At 39.7% G+C, this 21,767-nt stretch overlaps 2 protein-coding genes across 2 annotated transcripts in view; both read left to right on the forward strand.

Annotated features, from left to right (window-relative positions):
- Positions 1-1,380, forward strand: part of LOC122661529 (MLO-like protein 9) — a 37,033-nt gene extending 35,653 nt beyond the window's left edge. Inside the window, exons 14-15 of the mRNA XM_043856946.1 lie at positions 33-93; positions 595-1,380. Coding sequence (XP_043712881.1) covers positions 33-93; positions 595-948 — 415 coding nt within the window. The 3' untranslated portion in view covers positions 949-1,380. The remainder of the gene's footprint in view (positions 1-32; positions 94-594) is intronic.
- Positions 1,381-4,890: 3,510 nt separating this feature from the next.
- LOC122661528 (dolichyl-diphosphooligosaccharide--protein glycosyltransferase subunit 1A) lies at positions 4,891-20,209 on the forward strand. Its single transcript, XM_043856945.1, has 10 exons — positions 4,891-5,112; positions 7,068-7,112; positions 7,280-7,914; positions 8,012-8,159; positions 8,246-8,422; positions 15,002-15,070; positions 15,221-15,310; positions 18,406-18,564; positions 18,661-18,885; positions 19,905-20,209. The coding sequence occupies exons 1-10, from the start codon at positions 5,020-5,022 to the stop codon at positions 20,094-20,096; spliced, it is 1,833 nt and encodes a 610-aa protein (XP_043712880.1). The 5' UTR covers positions 4,891-5,019; the 3' UTR covers positions 20,097-20,209.
- Positions 20,210-21,767: the final 1,558 nt, after the last annotated feature.

Genomic DNA, 21,767 nt, shown 5'->3' on the forward strand with positions numbered 1-21,767 from the left:
AATATTGTACCAATTGTGTTGTTGCGGTGCAGGATTGGAATCTTAGTTACGTGTAGTTACATAACCCTCCCCCTCTACGCCCTGGTAACTCAGGTATGGAGGAAATTAAAGTTATTCCTTTTGGATGTGTTTCTAATTGAAAATGTTTTTAAATTGTGTAAGGATTTGACCATCCATGAAAGCTAGAATTTCTACTCATTGTACCATTGGATTTAGTTGGATTTCTTGATAATTAATTTAAATTTAATATTAACAGTAATATTTCAACAGATCCTCCATATTGTGTGTGACAATCTAATGCGTGGCCTTGACTTTTTGGATACCTTTTCCTTCCACTTGGTCTTATCATGTTGATATGCTGATTTTAGGGATCAATTCCCAGAAATTGCAGTAATGTCAATTTGATTGTGATTGATTTAGCACTTTTAAGATCTTAAGCTTTATATGAAAATTAATGCTCTCTGATTCCGTGAATCCTTTTGGAACATGAGAATGATTCAATTTTTCCTTGCTAGTGAATCGTAACAGTTCTTCAATCATTACAAGTTAGATGTGATTAGTTTCTCTAACCATTAATATTATGGAAATGTGCAGATGGGATCAACTATGAAGACAACTATATTTGATGAGCACACAAATAAGGCCCTTAAGAAGTGGCACTTGACTGCTGTAAATAAGACAAAGCCTGGACAGCCCTCTGCTAATACCATTGGTGAAAACTTTGGTGAATCAACTGGGCAATCCTCACTTCCCGGCTTCAAGACTAATGGTGATCGCTCATTACACTCTGACCATGAATTATCTGACATGAAAGCTAAAACATCACCCAAATCATCAGCTGCCAACCTGATAGCCGACGTGGACAATGGTTGTCCACAGCCTGGAACAATGGAACAGCAGCACCGTGATGGCGAACGCCATAATAAAGATGACCTACTAAGTTTATGATGATGACGGCAACGTGAAGACGTTATATACGCTGTTGTCATGGTTGAGACTGCATTAGAGGTGGTTGTGATGGAATGGATCAGTTTTCACTTAAATGCAGTGATTAGGACAGGTTATGGGATATGGTTTAGTTGAATGCCAGCCATTTTTTTTGTATACTTGACATGCTTGTTGTTCATAAGTGAGTAGTTGTTGCCATATACATCTGTTAATGCAAAATGCAATATTTTTATGGATCAGTGGAAAACAGGTAGTTGTAAGTGGTTGCAAATGTTTCTTGTGGGACTATAGTTTGGGTTTTGTTTTGGATATGAGAAGTTATAGACCATCTAGTGAGCTCTGAGTGATCAACCCAAGCGCCAAGGTTAGAACTTAGAAGTGCTGTTATCTTTGGGAGTACAAGCCAATCTTAAGGGGTGTACTGTGGATGCATATGGATTACTTCAGTTTATGCCAGAAAATTAGTAACTCTTTAGGGGAATATTTGTGGATTTGATTTGGATTTGCATATAAATATTTTACAATGTACAAGTGATGCATAGAGAAAGAGAAAAGTAGGGTTCGAGGAATCAAGATCAGATTGGCCGATTCAGATAGGAATCTGCCACAGCCGATCCCGATTCTGGTCGATTTGATCCAAGTTTTATAGGCTTTTTTTTTGGCAGATTCTAGGGTATTTTGTCTGATTCAAGCTCTGCTGTGATGATAAGGTGTTGTATAGGAGTGTTTATAGCTGGTAAATGTAACTGTAACTGTTTTCTGTTTGTTAGATTTCCATATCAAAAGATCAGTCTACTAAGTGGAGGTACTATGTGAGTGATATCCAACACTCCCACTCATGCGTAGGTGGATCGAAACCACTATACGTGATAAAGAGAGAGAACGCACCAGGCAGATTCAAGACGTGTTCTGATAATTTAAAAAAAAAGGTGTATCCAATGCACGAGGCTCCCGCCACTGCATGGTCTTGGGAGGGTTATAATGTACATGCTCTGATACCATATTATATTTGCATCTAAAAAAGCCAGCGTGTTGAGTGGAAGTACTACCAGGTATACGAACAAAACAAGGATCCTGCTCACAGCTGATGTGTAATCCAACATTGCTGACAAAGTGGAAGGCATTGATTTGTCATGATGGTGAGGTGGCAATTTCCTAAAGTTAATTATGGAAGGAGATGTAATTGAAATTGTGAGTCTTGTGTGGTCTTCATTGCAGAACATCCGCCTTGAGATTGCTCTATGCAAGTTTAAGATTCAGGATTTGCCAAGTTCTATTAGTATGGTTGCTCATTATAAAATAAAAGAAGGGAGCAGGGTTTTAGTAATTAATATGATATTGAGCCAGATCGATTCATAGCAGTCCAGATCGGACGGTTTTACCCATAAATATCAATAAAAATCAGTTTTATTTATATTTTTACCTTTGATCAATACCCCTGGATCTAGATTGGTATCGGTCGATATCGATATGAATCAGCTGATTTGATACCAATTCCTTGAACCATTGATGGGAGAGTGTTCTAATTAGCAAGCGGTATAGGGTGTAGTTTCCCACCAATGAAGAGGTGAGAAGAAAACGAATTGTTAGTAAGGGATGAGTTTTAACAAGGAGAAAGAGTGTAGGATCCACAAGTGAATGTGAGAGGGCAAATGAGGAAACTCCAAGCAAGCATTATCGCAATCTTTTCCCTTTAACTAGATACAAGTTTAAGGAAGAGCAGAGATTTGGATCACGTTAGATGCAATAAGAGTGAGGAAGGTTGAGTACTAATATGAGATGAGGACATTATGGAGAGATGGGGTGAATATTTTTACAACCTATTTAATTGAGCTATCTTAATCAATAGGATGGATTCGAAAGTGGAGAATAATAGTCTTGAAGCCAACACACGTCATGGACATCTACAACAAGTTGGTGAGACCGAGGTTAAAGAGGCCTTATGAAAGATGAAGGTTGAGAAATCATCGGGACTAGATGAGATCGTAATTGAAGTGTGGAAGAGCTTAGGAGCACGGGGGATATCTTAGCTAACTACGTTGTTTAACAAGATTTTGAGTACAAAGAAAATGCCAAATGAGTGGAGGAGAAGCATTGTAATCTCAATTTATAAGAACAATTGTGATATCCATAATTGCAATAATTATAGGGGCATAAAACTAATGAGTCATACCATGAAACTTAGGGGAAAAATCATTGAAGTTCACTTAAGAAGAGAAACTGTTATATTGGAGAACCAATTTGGTTTTATGCCAGGGAGATCCACAACATAAGCTAATTTATCTTTTAAGGAGACTTATGGAAATATTTAGAGCTTACTAAAGGAACTTCCATGTGATCTTTATTGACCTAGAAAAAGGCCTAAGATAGAGTCCCTAGAGAGCTCATTTGGCATGTCATAGAGAAGAGAATGAGCTCAAGTAACTATATGGATATAATTAAGGACATGTATGAAGGTGTGGTAACGAGTGTCAAAACTGTAGAAGGCCGAAGTAGTGAATTCCCTATTACAATTGGGTTACATCAAGGATCAGCTCTAAGCCCCTATTTGTTTGCATTCATAACGGATGATTTAACCAGACACATTCAATATGAAGTCCCTTGGTGTATGCTTTTTGCTGATGATATTGTTTTGATAGATGAGACAGTGGAAGGGATTAATGCAAAGCTGGAGTTATGAAGATCAAGCTTGGAATCACGAGGCGTTAAGTTAAGTAGAACAAAGTCAGAGTATTTGATGTGTAACTTCAATTAAACTAGGAGAGGTGATGAAGTGGTGAAACTTGAGGAGCGAGAGCTACCACAAAGTGAATGCTTTAGATAATTGGGGTCAACCATTAACAAAGAGGATAATATAGAGGATGATGTTTCCCACAAAATTAAAGTAGAATGGATAAAGTGGAGAGGTGCATCGGGAGTGTTATGTGACAAACGCATGCCTATTAACCTTAAAGGAAAATTCTATAGGACAGTTATAAGACCAGCCAAGACTTATCGAGCAGAATGTTGGGTAATTAAGAAGAGTAACATGGATAAGATGAGTGTAGCGGAGATGAGGATGTTGAGGAGGATGTGTGGTAAGACCAGAAGAGATAGAGTAAGAAATGATTGTATTAGAAACAAATTGGGAGTTGCACCAATTTAAGACAAGCTTCGTGAGAGCTGCTTGAGGTGGTATGATCATGTCCAACGGAGACCTATGGATGCACCAGTAGGGCAGAGTGACCAGATTCAATTTGACGGAGCTAAAAGAGGTAGGGGCAGGCTTAAGATGACTATTGGAGAAGTGGTAAGAAAGGATATGCATGTGGTAGGGCTCGATCCTAATATGACCGCAGATAGAGTTGTTTGGAGGATTAGGACCTGTAGCCGACCCCTTGTAAGGGAATGTTCCTGGGATGCTGTTTTGATTTTTTTCCTTTACTTAGTTTATATTTTTCTTTTTTTAACTTCTTGTCATTCTTTTACTGTCATAGCCTCTTCGGATCCATGTAGCTGACCCCAGTTAGTTGGGATAAGGTTATGATTGTTGTTGTTGTTTGTTAGATACAAGTTTAAGGAAGGGGGTGGATTAGAGGAATTAGCTCGATTGGATCAGTATCGATGGAGGGAAGGGGTGAGTGGTGGATTAGAGGAATTAGTTGGATCGGATCAGTATTGATGGAGGGCGATATCGATTCTCGGGTGATTCCGTATCAATGGATCGATAAAGACCAAGGGTAAAAAGATAAAAGACCATTTTTCAAATGAAAATCAAAGGTAAATCTGTTCGATTCATACCGATACCATATCCGATACCGATTCTTAGAACCCCTTGTGGTGGGCCGGTGGCCAGATGGGCTTGCATTCTCGATAGCCCGGTCCGAAGTCGAGGTCTGGCCGAACCTTGAACCCCGGTCAAATTGACCCTTACAATGCGGTCGCGTGCCGGTTCTAGTCTTTCTTTTCACAAGTAAGGCACGTACAGAGATCGAGAGACGTCTCTGTTATTCAGCTCCCATCAGAGGCTCAGAGCTCGTAGGGCGAGAAGGCTTGCAATCCTACTGTGATAACGAGGAAGGGAGAGGAAGGATGGGCTTTCGCCTCGATTTTTTTCTCTTTTTGATCGCCATGTTCTCCACACCTGTGCTCTCCGACTTGATCTTCGCAAGGGTTGATCGACGGGTAAGTTGTTCTGCGATCCATATATGATATATCTCCTTCCTTCCCCAATAATTACGACCATTCTTCTGTTCTATAAAGTTCTGTTTCTCAGGGCATTGGTTATCTTCTCCGTAATTTCCTTACTCAGATCTATAGAACAGCAATGCGTCCAATGTGTTCCTGATCTGTTTACATTCAGACACCAGGGTTTTCAGCTGTGGTTTTAGTTAGTTTTCCAGCAATACTTGCGGGATCATTGAGCTCAAATCAATTCATTTATCTGTCTGAATGCATGTGATGGGGGCATATATGAACGTAAACAGGCATATCTACAATGTAGATATGTTATTCTTTGGGCTGCTTTCATATCAGAATTAGATAATTGAAGTGAATTCTTATGATAACTCAGACTGTTTAGTGCTCAATTAAGTGGGTTCTATCATCTAGAGGATATTTAAGGTAGATATGGTCATGGAAGTCAGTATCTTATGTGTTTGGTTTATATATACTTCGTCTGCTTAGGAGACTCGTGCAACACTGTTAGAGGCGATAAAGCAACCAAGGGAGGGTACACTAGCACCATCTCTCTCTATTTTTCTCCTCGTCACATGAAATGACCTTGTTTCTCTCCTATGTACGAAACCATTCCGTTGCACCTCATTGGCGTGCTCCTCCATGCCGCTTGCTTGGAGAATCCTCTCCCTTAAGTGAAATACTTGGAAGTGAAGGGTTCTCTTCTACAGGGCAGTCAAGGTTATCCATTTCAATTTTACAGGATTTCTGAATTCCATTTATTTGAAATGAGAAGCTCCATGGAAATTTGTTAAATAGAGCAAAATTTCTTTGAATGAAAGTGGAGATTCTCCACCCCCCCCACCCCCAAAAAAAAAAAAAAAAAAAAAAAAAAAGAACTCAATGGTGGAACTCTATCAAATGTTAAGAATATACATGATTGCATTATCAGAATTGAGGAACCTAAATATTACAACTTATGAGACTGAGCTGCACTCTGTGTCAGCCAGCTCAGTTGGCATAATTGGTCCTGCTACGTTTTCCTGAATTGGATGAAACTCATATGATTGAATTTTTTATTAAGTAGATAACTATGCTGTGGACTTTTTGTGTTACACTGAAACTTGTGGTGCTCACAAGCTCAGCTGTGTCTAGAAGTTGGTCAATTCTGGAAATTAACCACTTTCTAGTTTGTATGACATAGAACTAGAGAACGAACATTTGAAACACAAATGTTCTACAGTCTTACTGTAGCTCCAGCATAAACAACAATAAAAGGGAGTAGATATTTGATAAATGACTGTGCTGGACAGAGAAGCCATCTGTCATCTCAAAGTGCTTCTAAGTTATAATGCAAGATATATTTGCATGTAAACAATAAAATTTGCTCTTAATCGAACTCCCTTTAATAAGGAGATGATACAGTGCATTCGATGTTTCCAGATGAATAAGGGAACTCCAGATAAATGATAGCAAATTCCTTTTTTTGCAACACCCCCCTCGCCAAAAGAAAAAGTTATAAGAAAGTCAAATTGTCAATGTACAAGTGAAAGGGTTTTCGCAGTGCATCCTCTTCAGTAGTGAAGGTTGAAGTTGAAATAGGAACTTGTTCAATGGTTGCTGTCTCTCTCATTTACAATGAGTTGATTATTGAAAGAGGATTCATGCGGCTGACCAATTTAGTTGGGATAAGGCTGAGTTGAGATGAGTTGAGGTTTTCATTACAGCAGCTTATTTTTCAATTTGGACATCATTGTAATGGACTGGGTTAGTTGGCAAGGGTTGTTTATTATACTTATTCTACAGTCCACTTCCTTGTTGGCTTTTGTTATATTAATTTTTTTAATGGAGTATATTTTTTCCCCCAAAAAAAGTAGTGGAGTTTCATGAGTATTTTATATATTTCTTCCTTTATCTTAATCAGGCACCTGCTGCTGCTGACCATGTTAAATCCTTTCTTGCAGATGGACTTAACTTCTCAGATTGTGCGCATCACCTCATCACTGAAGGTGCTTAAGCATTGCCTGAATGAAATTTGAGTGCTTCATGAATTTGATTAACTGAAATGGATCCTTATTTTGTGGTGAATTATGCTTTTGTATGTGAATTTTTTTCTTTTTAAAATTCAAATATTGCTTTTCAACATTTGCATTTGTTAATGTTCATTGTTTTATAGGTGGAGAATGCAGGCACTGATGTTGTGTCAGAGGTTTTATTGGCTTTACCTGATTACCAGGATAAGAACTTAGCATTCATGAAAGCATTTGCTAGTGAAGGAAAAGGAAAAACCAAATCTTCTACTACCAGCCTTCCTTTTAAAGTTGTGAATCCTGAAGGGATGCCTCCATCTTTGACTTTCTATTCTGTGTCTTTGCCCAAGGGACTCAGTAAGGGGGAGAGTTTCACATTGGATGTCTTTGCTGTATTCACACATTCCATACGACCATTCCCCGAGGAAATTACTCAGGCTGATTCGCAGATTGTCTTGTTCCGGGATAGTGCATACTATCTCTCTCCTTATGAAGTCAGGTTCCAGTCACTCACTGTTACACTACCAAGTTCAAGAGTTGAATCATATACAAAACTTCATAATACGAAGCATGTAGATTCAGAGATCAAATACGGCCCATATGAGAAACTTCCACCCTTCTCATACTCACCAATAGTTATTCATTTTGAAAACAATAGACCTTTTGCTGTTGCTCAACAGTTGGTAAGAGAGATAGAAATCTCCCATTGGGGCAACATACAGGTCACAGAGCATTATAACCTTGTCCATGGAGGTGCCCAAAACAAAGGGGGCTTTTCCAGGTCTGCTCATATTTTCATTCACAGGTTCATCTCATTTCTGTTATCTTACATGTAACTTGAAAGTTAAGTTTTGCCACATTTTGTTTGTATGCTGCAGACTTGATTATCAAGTCAGGGCCCATATAAGAGGTTCGTCATCATTTAGGCATCTTATTGCTAGATTGCCTCCAAGAGCTCGTTCTGTTTACTATAGAGATGAAATTGGCAATATCTCAACATCCCATTTATGGGGTGATTCTAGAAAGGTGAAAACTTTGATGCCTACTATTGATCTTTGTACTCCCTATCATATCTGTTTCTTGATTTTCACCTAAACTTTTGCTGCATGCAGACAGAACTGGAAATTGAACCTCGTTACCCAATGTTTGGAGGCTGGAGAACAGCTTTTACAATTGGTTACGGTTTACCACTCAAGGATTTTCTGTTTGAATCTGGAAAAAAGCGTTTCCTTAATATCACTTTTGGTTGCCCTATAGATGATGTGGTTGTCGAGAATCTCATTGTAAAGGCAAGTAAAATCTTTTTAGTACTAGATTATTCAATATATTTCTTTACTTAGGTGAACTTATCACTAATTTTTCCTTGGCTGGTAATTTATGCCCTAGAAGGGAAGTGTAACTAATTGGTCTTTGTTATAATCTTGCACTAGTGATTAGGGAAGATGGATCTGCTTTGTTATCCAATGGGACACATTTAAACTTGTTTATGGAGTGGCATAAAAATTGAGTCACCTTAATGGTGATCTCTTTTCTCCGTAAGATTTGGTTCTCGAACTACTTGATGTGTAAAGACATCTATTGGTTATATATATGCATAAACACATATTTATTTATTTTTGGTGTACACTGCAAGATGGATTATACCAGCTGCTATTTATATATTTGCTGTTTCTTAAGAAGGCGATTATGTTAGGATAGCCAAATGGACTTTTGGTCATCTTCCACATTTGGCATTTGACTGACCAATGTTTACTTCCAGTTTCAGGCTTCTTTTGTCTGAATGGGCAGAACTTTGTGTATTGGGCCAGTTGGCCCTTCTAAATGATGCAAACAGGCTGCTGGCTAATGGCATCCACAGATGACATGATTCTGGTATTAAAAAAAATATGTTTTTAACATTATTGTTAAAAATGTTGCAATTTTAAATTAGGATCGTCAGGGTATTCTAAGGCCTTCCTAAAGTTGTAAATATCTTTTTTTTTTTATCGTCAGAGTATTCTAAGGCCTTCCTAAGTGTTTTGACTTTATTTGCCATTCTTTTGAGGTGCTTGTGCTAGCATTGGTCAACCTTAGCCTGGCTCTTGTTGGCAATCTTGACCCAACCATACGGTACTGTTTGTTTTAGTTTGGTAATAACATAAACTTTTAATTATTTTTTTCTTTGGTAGGAGATAGCTATGGGGAGATAGTAGTTTCCTATTTGGAGTTGGTTTCTAGTTTTGGTAGTTTTTATATCTTATACATGCTGTAACTACGATAGAATTTTCAAATTAGAAAGACTGAATTGAGTGCCTCGATGGCCAGTGCATGTGGAAACTTCTCCCCCCTTCTTCTGTGTGATCTCTCTCATCTATTCTTCTTCTCACCCTTCCCAGTGAGACCCTTCTCTTCTGAGTCTTTCATCTTCTTCTATTCCTTCCTAACTATTCTGGTTATTCTGTCATGCGATACTAGCAGCCCCATAGATTCGTTTGAACCTCCCACACCTCCTCTTTCTTGTTGATATCGTAGGTGTGAGGACCCTTTGGTGTAGCCTAGGAGGCTATCACGCCAGGACCAATTTTGGAAGAGAATATTATCCGGATTTCAAATAGATAGGTGTATTTGAAGGTGGAAGGTGAAGGGTCAGGTTGTACAATATGAAGGGTTGATGATGGTATGGAGGTAAGGTAGTAGGTGGATAGTTGGATTGGTGCAGCCCAGAGTCCCACGGAGATCACGATCAAAGGAGTTCCACCTTGATCCTGTTTGATACTCAAAGGCCCAATGCATACAGAACCCCACCCAAGGCTTATTTCCAATAAAATAAGCCCATTAGGTGACTTATCTGCATCACCCTTACCAGTAGCAATTTAAACCCCAACATCTTTCAACCCATATAAGCCTCATGCTGTGAGTTACATAGCAAGAATCAGAACTGGTACTTACCCTACTGTCTGAACATGTTGCAGCAGCAAACACTTCTTTGTTCCTTGATTATGGGTCCTGCTATTGATCACATTCAATAGGATTGTGGGTTGAAACCCTTGACCAAAACCCATGAGTCATTAAAGCACCAGCGAAGGAGATCTATTCTTCAAATTGAGACTTGAGTTTTTCTGCTATTGTTTATGTATTTTACGGGAGGTTGAAGACAACCCCCAGATCTCCCCCCACAATTCCCCTTTTTAATCTCTTTATTTTATTTTCCCCACTTTCCTTATTAACGCTCCCTCTCTCCTATATTACCTCTTGCCCTTATCTTTTATTTCATTCCAAGTTTACCCTCCCATCACATACACGTTACATTCCTTTGCTTGTTTCCGTTCTCTTATTTATAACTTCTAATAAATTACAGTAATCCTCTCTCTGGCTCAACCATTGGCACCCTATAGATGTTCTCCTCCCAGAAGTCAGTGCGAGAGTGGTTTATTCTTCTGGTATCCCCAAGCACTCATCTGTAGCCTCCATTATCTCCCAAGACTCTTGGTCTACTTTGCCCTCTTCTCCCCCTGCTCTCTCCCCGATCTAGGCCTCCCTTCCCCCCATCCTCCCTCCCTGACTTGGTTCTTGGCTCCCCTCCCCTTCCGGCCATCAGCTCCTTCTCTGTCTGGAACAGTGGAACCTCGTCAGAATTCATGCCCCCTTAGTCCCTTGGCGTAAGCTTGTTTGGTTTAAAGGCCGCACACCTGCGCCATAGTCTTACTGTTTGGAGAGCCTTCACCAATTGCCTTCCTACCAGGCCTTCCTTATCCATAGACATTTACCTGTCCCCCCTCCTGTGTCCTCTGTTGGAATGGCCTTGAGGATATTGACAACCTCTTCTTCTCTTGCCCCTTTTCAGCCTCAGTTTGGAAAAAAGTCCTTGATAGTTGTTGGCTGCGCCCTAGAAGATCCTTACTCTTTTCCAAGGAGTGGCTTTGGATGGATATGTCTTTCCCAGGCAACTTGATTTGTGACACTCTGGGCAAGCTTGTTTTTGGTGCTTCCATCTACCATATTTGGATGGAGCGGAATCTTAGAAGAAGATGGACTTCCAATTTTCGTTCCTTAGAATTGATTTGGAAAGCCATCTTTTTTATGTCAGCTCCAAGCTCCATCTGTTCCCTCACAGTTCAGTGGTTTATTCCCCAAGGAACATGTGTATTGTTTTCTCCTGGGGTTTATCTCATTCTCTTCTTGCTGCCCCCCCCCCCCCCAAGCTAAGGCAGGGTGCTTTGTATAGTCCCCCCCCCCCCCCCATTTTCTCCCCGTGTATTCTCCCCCTTCCTCTTTGCCCTCCCCTTTGGGGTTTTGGTAATGAATTATTTATTCACCAAAAAAAATTACGGTAATCCCATCCTTTGTAGCTTCCCTTTATTAAGTGTTGCATTGATAGTAAATTACATAGTTACCATTGCTCTTGCAAATTGAGCCTTTCCTATCTTGGGTGGGCCCATAAGCGAACCCAATAGGGTATATTGTGACAAACGGGCTCCGCATCATTCCTTCTTTTCCCTTTCTTAGCTCTTCTATTCTTCATATAACCTGTTCTCTCAGCTTATCCTTCTTCTCTAACATCATTTCCTCTGTTCTATTCCATTCTGTCCTGGCGGTAACAGCAGCTACAAAGGCTGGTGTTGATATCTCTCATTCCTCTTCTTCTCAGATCTTGTATGTCTGTTCTTTCACCCTAGGGTGACTCAAACCCCAGAGAATCAGACCCAAAAATTATCCCAATCTTGAGAACCAAACCTGCAACAAGGTAGGTCTGAGTTCTTCCGCCAGATTCTGTCTGCCGAATTTAATATTACCTAATTCCTTGATATTGGGTTCTGGTAATGAACTAATTATTGCATTCAAGAGACCCGAGTGTTGTGAACCTTCACCATAAGTTTCAGGTTGATCGGAGCTCTCTTGAGTGAGTTCTCGCATCTGAAAGAAGGTTGGGTTACCGCTGGCTTGAGGATTGAGGTTCTATCGTGGAGGAGGAAGAAGGAACTGTTCATTAAAATTATAGATATGTCTTTGCCCACTAAAGGTGGTTCTGTTTAGTCCCACCTTTGATTCAAATTCCGTAAATACCCTCCACTCAAGTAATCATTCCAAATTTAGTCCTGAGTCTGTTTTCCACTTCCAAAAGGATTCTCAATTGTTTCTAATATTTACAGAATTGCCACCATTTCTTTTATTTGGAATTTTATCCACTTGGGTGGGCCCATTGTGATCCCAAAGTAGGGTTTTGTGGCCTGGGATTGCATCACCCCGAGCAGAGAAAAAAATGGAAGAGGAATATTACACGTCAAGGCTTCCATGGCTTCATAATTCTAAATTGAAGAAATTATGCAGGCACATTTGTCTCCTCTGGGGAAAAAAGATACATATAATTCAGCCTGATCTTCCTAAATAATATGTATATATTTTTCCTTCCTCCCCCCCCCCTTTTTTTTTGGGGGGGGGGGAGGGAAGGGCAGAGAGATTGGAACTCTTATTAGCCCTTGTATTTTTCGGTAGACCAGTTCTTTGTTGTTTATGGTATGCTGCTGTAGTTAACTGATCCTTCCCCTACACCCTTCCCTTTTCTATTCACTCTTCCTAGATTGCAAATTTGTGCACTCTTTTGAAGGTATTGGTGGTATAAAGATTCAGGGATTCTGATTCTAGCTAATTGAAAGGATCTTCTGATCAATCCTGTGATCATTTCAATTACATTAGTTTTTAGGATGTGGATCACACATTGATCAATCGAAGAGAGATTCAACAACTATAAGAAAGATCGATCTTTGGGCTCTGTCCTTTTTTTATATGGAACATATAGTGATAGAATCAGACCAATTCCTGAAATGCCTTTCTAGATATTCCTCAATGCCCTGGCTACTCACAAAACGTTACAACATCTGCTTCCGGAAGAAATCGATCACAAATTGTAACTCTGGATACACCAGCTCATGTCAGACTGGTCACCCAACAGCAATGAAACTAAAGATGTAATGTAAAGCTAGAGTGAGGAGTTCTGAAACACATTGTAAGAATCACAGGCCTTAGATATGAAGAAAGCGAAAAGAAACATAAGCACTTCTGAACATAAATACGGAAGGCAAGTTGAGTGATGAAAGCATTGATAAACAATCAGAAGAATTGCAAGGAAAATGGCTGTAATACATAAAAAAGCATAGTGAAGCCACCATAGTTGTCTTGGTGTTGCCTAGGCAGGTGACCGCCTTTCATCTGGGCGCCTTGGTCTCCTAGTGAGCGTTTTGGTCGACTTGGTCTCCTTGAGTCTAGCCCCCTCCACCGCCGTGGTTCGACTAGATGCTTTGACAATTATGGCAACCACATTTATTCAAAACCGTTAGTCAGCAGATGCAGGAACCCTCTTGCCTACGAGTTACAAGAAAGCTAACTGGACTGAATACGGAGCATTAGCTCTTGGCCATTCGGTATAAAGTCCCATTCCGATCTGTCGTAGGCCTTCAACATGTCTAATTTTATGATAATCTTGTAGCCCAGCAGCTTATTATCCAGATCCAGCATTAACTCATAGGCCAGAGAAATGTTATTTGAAATATTCTGGCCTTTTATGAAAGCTCCTTATACCATAACTCACTTGAACTTTTCTCTGAAGAAAACTGTTTGTGAGTTCTCTCACGTTGCACTTCTCTCTGTATTCTCATTCCTCCTTTCTTACAGACATTACCGGGGTAAAGTAATATTATAGGAAATGTGAGTAATTCATAATCATCCTGTTAAGATCGGTCTAAACCAGTCCCATTCTATATACGATTCAGTATTTTCTCTCCGTAATACTGCTGTCATCTCCATTTCCTTTATTTCCTATTCAATGAGATCCCTTTTTAGAGTTGAACTCGTAGCACTGACCTCCCTCCTGCTGTTTTCCGCCCTTGGAGATTGCTGGGTCCACATCCCTGCTTTTGTATCTTTACCCCTTTATTCTCTCCTGGGTTATCTTTGTCAGTTCCCTTTAGAATTCTACATGTATGCTGTCTACTTGCCTTGCTGCAATTCTCTCACTAACTCTGAGAAACAGATTTAGGGTGACCACTTTTGCATTCTGCTGACATTCCATGGAATATACCTGTTTCAGTCATCTTGACTTGACTGTGAACTCCCTATGATGCTAAACTTCAGCTGTTGCCTGAGTTGTTCAAAATTGGTAGTTCAAGTTATTCGTTCTTTTGAAAACTCTCTCTTTACACTCATCCTTCTGGTCCCTTCAGAAGAATTTGACTACTTTGCATTGTCTGACATAACGACTGGTTTCTACAAAAAAAATTCTCCTATACTTTTGTTCAAGCTACTTTAACGTGTGGGCATTGTGGAGGATTTTGTGTCGTTAGAATTCGTATTACCAAAGCATGAAAGCCAGGATCTTTCAGAAAATGGATTCCTATTCGAAGAGTGCATAAAACCGTTTGGATAAGCTCACACTAACCATTTTCTGAAAGATCTTGGCTTTCGTGCTTTGGTGGGTCATCCGAGATCCTCTCGATGGCCTATGTTGTGTTGAAGGGATATCTATATCATATGATCAATTTTCTTATGTTATTGTATGATTTGTATCACCCCCTAACTTTTTAGATGAATTATTCTTGGTTTGCAGAATAATATACTAATTTGTTCAAATATGAAATGTATATATGTATAGTCTCACCATCTTTTATTACCATGGTAAGGTGCTAGTAATATTACCATGAAAATGTATATGTATAATCTCACCATCTTTTATTACCATGATAAGGTGTTTGTAATATTATCTCTCTATTTATCCAAATGTGATTTTTGTGTGTATGCAATTATGAAGTTTGTGATCTAGGAATAGCATTCTGAATCCTATGGTGCAATGCAAATTCCTTTGTCATTAGCATTAACATGGTCTCCTCTGTCTACAGGTCGTCTTACCTGAAGGATCAAAGGACATTTCTGTTTCTGTTCCATTTGTGGTAAAACAATCGCAAGAGGTATACAGTATTCGCTCTCTCTCTCTAAATCTTTTCCTTTGTCAGTGAACTTTCTGTTTTTTACATTTTCAGTTTCTTTTATCCGACTTTTATCTCAAAATTGGATTGATTTTGTATCCTTTTATTTACTATGCTTAAGGTGTAATGCAGGCCAAGTATTCCCACTTAGATATTGCAGGCAGGCCAGTGGTCATATTAGAAAAGACTAACATTGTGCCGGAGCATAATGTGCATTTTCAGGTACTTTTGTTGTTTTTCCTTATAGTAATTAATATTTATTTATTTCTTTCCTCAATTGTATTTTTTCCATCCTTTCCCTACTTTATGATAAGATGGTCATCATTCTATTTAGTTTCTTCTAGGTAGTAGTTGTATAAATGCATATTACGTGAAGAGGAAAGTCAAAAAGGCTTTCAGAAAAAGGATCTTGCCCTTAGGGTTTCTTAGAAAGAAGTAATATTATGGTCTTAGTGGGTGAGGAAATTTGACCAAATGTATCCTAAAAAAGTATGAATTATAAAATCAATTGGCTGTCTATATTGACGTTTTTGGTCATTGAGGATCACATTTTGATATGATGGTTGCAGAGCAGTGTTCCTCTGACGTGTGTTGGACTTTCCATAACACAAACGCTTTGACCATAAGAATCATATCAAAATTAAAAACCGTTGGGTCAACCCTTGAGACCCACACGTCTCCTTCGGTGCTTGCACGTTAAAGTCTTGGTTCTTTGGTTTTGCCTTTGCTTTTCAGGAAATAGATCTTTTCATTGGTGTAGACAATTGATGTAAATATTATTGGGAAGCATAAGTTGTACCTCTTTGGACCCTAATAAGAATTCTGTGGCAATATACAACTTTGGCTTGTTTACGAAAACTTTGCATAACCCATGACTCTATATGGCGAGTGGGGACTTTTTTTTGTGTGTGGATAAACTGTTGAGGTCTGTTGTTTTGACCACTTGCTCCATTGTGACCAAGTGGTCACGGGTTCGAGTCTGGAAACAGCCTCTCTTTGAAAGCAGGGGTAAGGCTGCATACATTTTGACCCTCCCCAGACCCCGCAGTGGCGGGAGCCTAGTGCACTGGGTATGCCCTTTATCTGTTGTGAGGGTGGAAGACCAAATGCATTAGATTCTATTTTTTAATATGGTCCAAATTGTATTTTGGATTTTGGTTATTTAGGGTAGCTCCTTATTGCCTTCTTGAGATTTACTGACCCTACTTGCTAAAAACAGGGATAGTTGGGTGCTGTGGCTCTCTGAAACTCAAAACAAAAACGCTGCCTCCCTTGCAACAGGGGGTACAGATTTTATCCCATGGAAATATAGGGCCTCATCTAACTGAAAGAAAGGACAGATTCTAGGTGTATAGCCTACCAGCATTTTTCAGTCGCTGATGTAGATCAAAATCTGAAGAGGCCAATCACTGTTCACATGAACAGTGTCACAGCCCCCTTATTTTTGGCTTTGTAAGAATATTCCTTGAAAATTTGTGGGGGTAAATTAGTCTTTTAAGTATTAGTTATTCAAGTCCTTAAGTGAAGGGCAATTTTGTCATTCTTCCAAAGATAATAAGTTGAAATGATGGGGACCAGAGGCTGGAGATTTTGGCTGCAACAATTAAGTCATCCAAGTGGGTCCCATAAGGAGATTTGAAGACTTAAGAAGATTTAGAAGATTTTATTATGTATCTATTTTTATTTTAGTCCTAGTTAATTAGAGTGGTTTCCAATTCTTAAGATTGAGTCAATAAGTTAGTTTCTATTTCTGTCTTTTCTTGGTACGCAAGTATTGCTTCTATTTATTTGCAAGGCGATATAGCCATCCCCACGATTTATCTCAGTTGAATGAAAGTTATTTTCCTGCTGCCAGCATGGTTATTCTCAAGTTTGCTTGTGAAGCTTGAAGGGCAGAGGGCTTGGCTGAGAGAGCCGAAACCTAAGTGCTAGGAGAGCTAAATCCATCTATCCCAACCCTTCCATTATCACCTTCTCCAATCTCTTTCATCTCCATCGAGTCAGGGTTGCTGTGATCCTTCCTCTGCCCAGAAAACCAATCGGGTGTTGCTGCTGCTGCTGTTGCTGGAGACATCCTTTCCTCATTGTGATTGCTGCTACTGAGTGTGCCTTCGATTGGGGCTGTTGCTGCATCTCTTCAACTCTCTTGTTTGCAACCTTCTAATTCCATGACACCTCCAATTCTCCACCAACCCTGCTGGGTTTTGAAACACTGTTTTCCCCCTTCCATTCCCTCCATTCGATTGTCACTCCCACCTCATTCCACAGTCTGAAACTCCCAAATTCCACAAACGTTCTATTTCCATTCCACCCCCATAACTTCACTTCTACCCATCAGAACTTCATCAAACTTGCAGCAGAGACCTCTCTCCATGGATCCTACACTCGATCCAAGTCTGATCACCATCACATGGCTGGATTGGCCTGCAGATAGTTTCTATTTTGGGAGTTGCTGTCATATCTTCCAGTTCAACCATCAGAATCAATTGAAACTTTCAGCAATGTTTCTACCCTATACAAGCATCATTCGATCCAAAGCTGGGAAAAATCCTTTGGCTGGTTTGGTTGATTTCATATACTTTCTAATTCTGCCTCTCGTTTCTATTTTGGATTTTGTGGGTTTATCAATCCTACTGTAGAGTGGTTCTTAGCTGAACCCCTTCTACATTAGTTGCCCTCTGACTGACAGGCTGGAAGGAACCAACTGATGTGTTTTGCTTAACACAATCTTGGTGAAAGCCGAACGGTATAACAACTACTTTGTTTCCAAGTGAAGGATATTATTGTTTTTTTCTTGGAGTGGTCAATGCTTCAAAATTGGTGTTCTCCATGGCTAAAATACTGCCATTGGTATTACATGGTTGCTCTCTCTCTCGCTGCGGATGTCAACTTGGAGGCTTTATTTGATGTACACCTATTTGAGAACGGGCAATCAAACAGTATACCATTATTTCAACAAATGGATGTTATTTCTCCATGGACATGGAGAAACTTTCGCAGTTCCGTACTTCCCCCAATATGAAAAATTTTACTGGCACTTTATCTGATCTAGTTTGTGTTCTGTAACTTCTGACTGGTTTCAATATGCCTGAAAAATGTCATGTAAGTCTATCTTTTAATGCATGTTATAATTTTATATTTGTCTTAAGCTCTTAGGGAAGAAAATAAAAAGGCTTCATGTAGTTTTTGTACAAGATTTTCTGGGGAAAGTCTTGTAACGTATGTTGGTTTAAATGGTAAAGCCTATTAATACAGTTACTCGTCCTGTAGACTGCTTAGGAACAGAATTTGCTAAATTGTACTTTGTCCTTTTTCAGGTTTATTACAAGTTCAATACCCTTTCGTTGCTTAGGGAGCCATTGATGTTGATATTTGGGTTCTTCCTCCTCTTCATTGCTTGCATTGTATATATGCATGCTGATATAACAATATCCAAGACGTCTGCTTCTTATCTGGCAAAGCTACAGTGGGATGAGGTGAACAGAAATTTATTCAAATCTTGACATATCAGTCTGAAAGGAAGTGTAGTTTTTATTCCTTTCTTTTCTGATTTGGCTGCATTCTAATTTCAGGTGCAAGCAGCAATACAGCAATTCCTGAACAACATCAATCACTGTTTAGCAGTCCATGAGAAACTGGAAGCATCATTGCGTGACCTCTCCAGGACAGGGGATGTACAATCTTGTAAAGCAGCTCGTAAAGCAGCTGATGGTTTGTTGAAAGAGTTGGCAAAAGAGTTGAAACCCTTGCTGGCATTTTTGCAGTCTTCTCCCCAAGCTACCCAGCTATGGTCTAAGGTTGGATGGGTTTCTATCTGATACTGCTGCTTTTGTGAATTGGATATTTTTCCAGCTTTACTAGGAAAAATGGGGATATTCAACTAAAGCTCACATTTGTTGTTTGAACCGATCATAACTTGAATATCATTAGCATCCAGTTCTATTTGGATAGTAAACTATCTGTTATCCATATGATGGTATTCTGACCATTGAAAAGATCAGATTTTAACAATTTCTTCAATTGTCCACCTATGGTCCTTTGGTTACAACAAGGCTACATGGATCCTTGCTCTCCAATCAGATCCCGAAGCCACACTTGATACAATGCCTAAGCTATTCATGTCTTTCCTCACCACCTCTCCTAGGATTATTTTAGGACTGCCCCTGGCTCTTTTGGTGCCTTCCATGTGAATCAAATTACTCCTCCGAACTGGGGCATCCCAAGGTCTCCATTGAACATGGCCATGCCACTTCATACGACTTTCTCGAAGCTTATCATGTATTGGAACTACTCCCAACTCAGCTCTAATATGTTCATTCCTCACTTTAACCTATGGCCCTTTGGTTGCCTGCTCAATTTCCCTCTACTTGTAAACTAAATGGTTTTAACAAACTGTCTATTGTGTTTTACTGCAAACTTTGGAACCTTTTCTGTCAGTTGTGCTTATTCTATAATTTTATAGCATCTCCTGGTCTCCACCATCTTGTACACTTCTTGTCCACATCATGAAGTCTTTTTTTTTCTTAGAAGTTATGATGTTATTGATAGTTCAATCATCTTGTGAGCATTTCTTAACAAACGGAAAGAAAATCATTTTATTTGTTTTTCATTACTGCTCAAGTTTCGCCTATAAAAGCACTCACTCTCCTCTTTCTGGGCTCTTAATCTGGAAAGTTTTATCTCCTGCTCTAAATTGTTATTTTGTTTCTTTAGCTCACGTGTACAATATTTGCACCATTGTGCCTTTTTCAGTAACATAGCATAATACTAATATTTGACCATGTTTAATCATCATCGATTTTTTTCTAATATATAGGTGGAGGAGCTGGTCGCCAAGGAGAGAGAGATGCAAGAGAAACTAATGCTGAAACACTCGACAGTGGTGGACAGTTATGAAAAGAAATCAGGGGGGAGGGAAATTGAGAACAGGATTGCTTCTCTTCAACAGAAACTGGTGGCCTTGAGGAAGGATGTGGATGAACTGCTTGAGTTCTTGGACGAAATCTGATAGATAGGTTTATTAATAGGATTAGAAGAAGCCAAGGAATAATTTTTGGTCATGTTTCTAAATATTTTAATTTTGGGGATATGTTTGGATCAGAATTTTTGTGTTTTAGTTGATGAGCTGCTTGAGTTCTTGGACGAAATCTGATAGATAGGTTTATTAATAGGATTAGAAGAAGCCAAGGAATAATTTTTGGTCATGTTCCTAAATATTTAATTTTGGGGATATGCTTGGATCAGAATTTTTGTGTCCTAGTTTAATATTCTGATGGCCTACTTCAATTTTCCTTTTTGCCTCTTTTTATTTTTTCTCTTTTTTAATAATTCTTGGGTGGAAGTTCTCTGTGCAATAGCGCAGGCTGCGTCTAGACACATGGGCTGCTCATTCAGGGAGGCAGGGTGGTCGTTGTGCCCACCCTCATGTGTCTGGGCCTGCGCTGCTGCACAGAGAACATTTGGCCATAATTCTTTTAGCCTTGCTTATGTGATATTGAAGGCCAAAGTTTGTATGCACCTTTGTGCATGTGCACGACCGGCATTTAGTGTGGTTGGACATAAATTCCCATCTGAAAATAACACCCCCACCCCCTATATGATGGAATGGATGAGAGAATCTTCCGTGCATGAATACTTTTCCCATATTTGAATTTGTTAAAAGGGCAAGAGATTGCTGCTTGCCCAATAAAGACGTCGGGCTCCTCTCCTAGGAGGCATCCAACAGTTGGGTTGGCACAAATCCTGGTGCATGCTCAGGTATGTGTGCCAGCCATTCTAGTCGTTGGATGCTCTTTGGGCATTCATTGGGCTGGCGTGCTCATTGGAGAGGAGTTGGATCCCCACCCCTGGGTTGGGAGTTGGTTCGATGGGTCACTGGGCCTCAATTTGGGTTGCTAATCATTAGAGAAGGGATATCCGATCTGATGATGGGTGGATCTCAATCGAATGGTTTCAATGTGTGCACCTGTGTAGGACTCTCCCCATCCTGGAATATGGAAAAGGCTCCTGTCCTGCAGTGGCGGGAGCTGGAGCGTCCAGCCCCCAAAACCACAGCAAAAACAGGGGTCGCATGGTCATTTCACAGGTGGGTCTCATCTGGGCCCCACATGTGAAATGACCACCCCACCCCCTGTTTTTGGGTGGTTTTCTTGGGCTGGACGCTCCAGCTCCCGCCATTGCAGGACAGGAGCCCAGTCCCTTGGAATATAATGACTCACTATTGCTATGTTTGGTTGCTAGGGAAGTAAAGAACAATATTTATATTTTTCTTACAATCAAACATTTAAAACAATTTTACCTGTAAAATATATTTTATTTACTAGCGAAGTTCCCCTTGCAACCAAGCAAAACCTATATTAGGAAAAAGTATGAAAGGAAGATCATGTCCAATCCACCATTCCTAATAAATAAATAATTTCCTCCCCACTCCCTTCCCTTTCCCCTTCAAATTTGGTTTGTGAAATTTATGGTAGTATATGAAAAAAGTAATCCTTTTCAATTACTATCATTTGGGCATGAAAGCTATTCAAAATAAATTTTTTTGGGGAAAAGAACGGTACCTGGTCGGGTGGCCCATGTTTCTCCTACGCTTAGACACAGAAGCAGGCAAATGTACCATGTTGTCCTCATAGAAAAGTTGAAGTTTCGCCCAAGGCAATGCTTGCATGTACGCTTCCAT

Source organism: Telopea speciosissima, chromosome 5 (genome assembly GCF_018873765.1).
Source record: "Telopea speciosissima isolate NSW1024214 ecotype Mountain lineage chromosome 5, Tspe_v1, whole genome shotgun sequence".
NCBI classification, from domain to species: domain Eukaryota; kingdom Viridiplantae; phylum Streptophyta; class Magnoliopsida; order Proteales; family Proteaceae; genus Telopea; species Telopea speciosissima.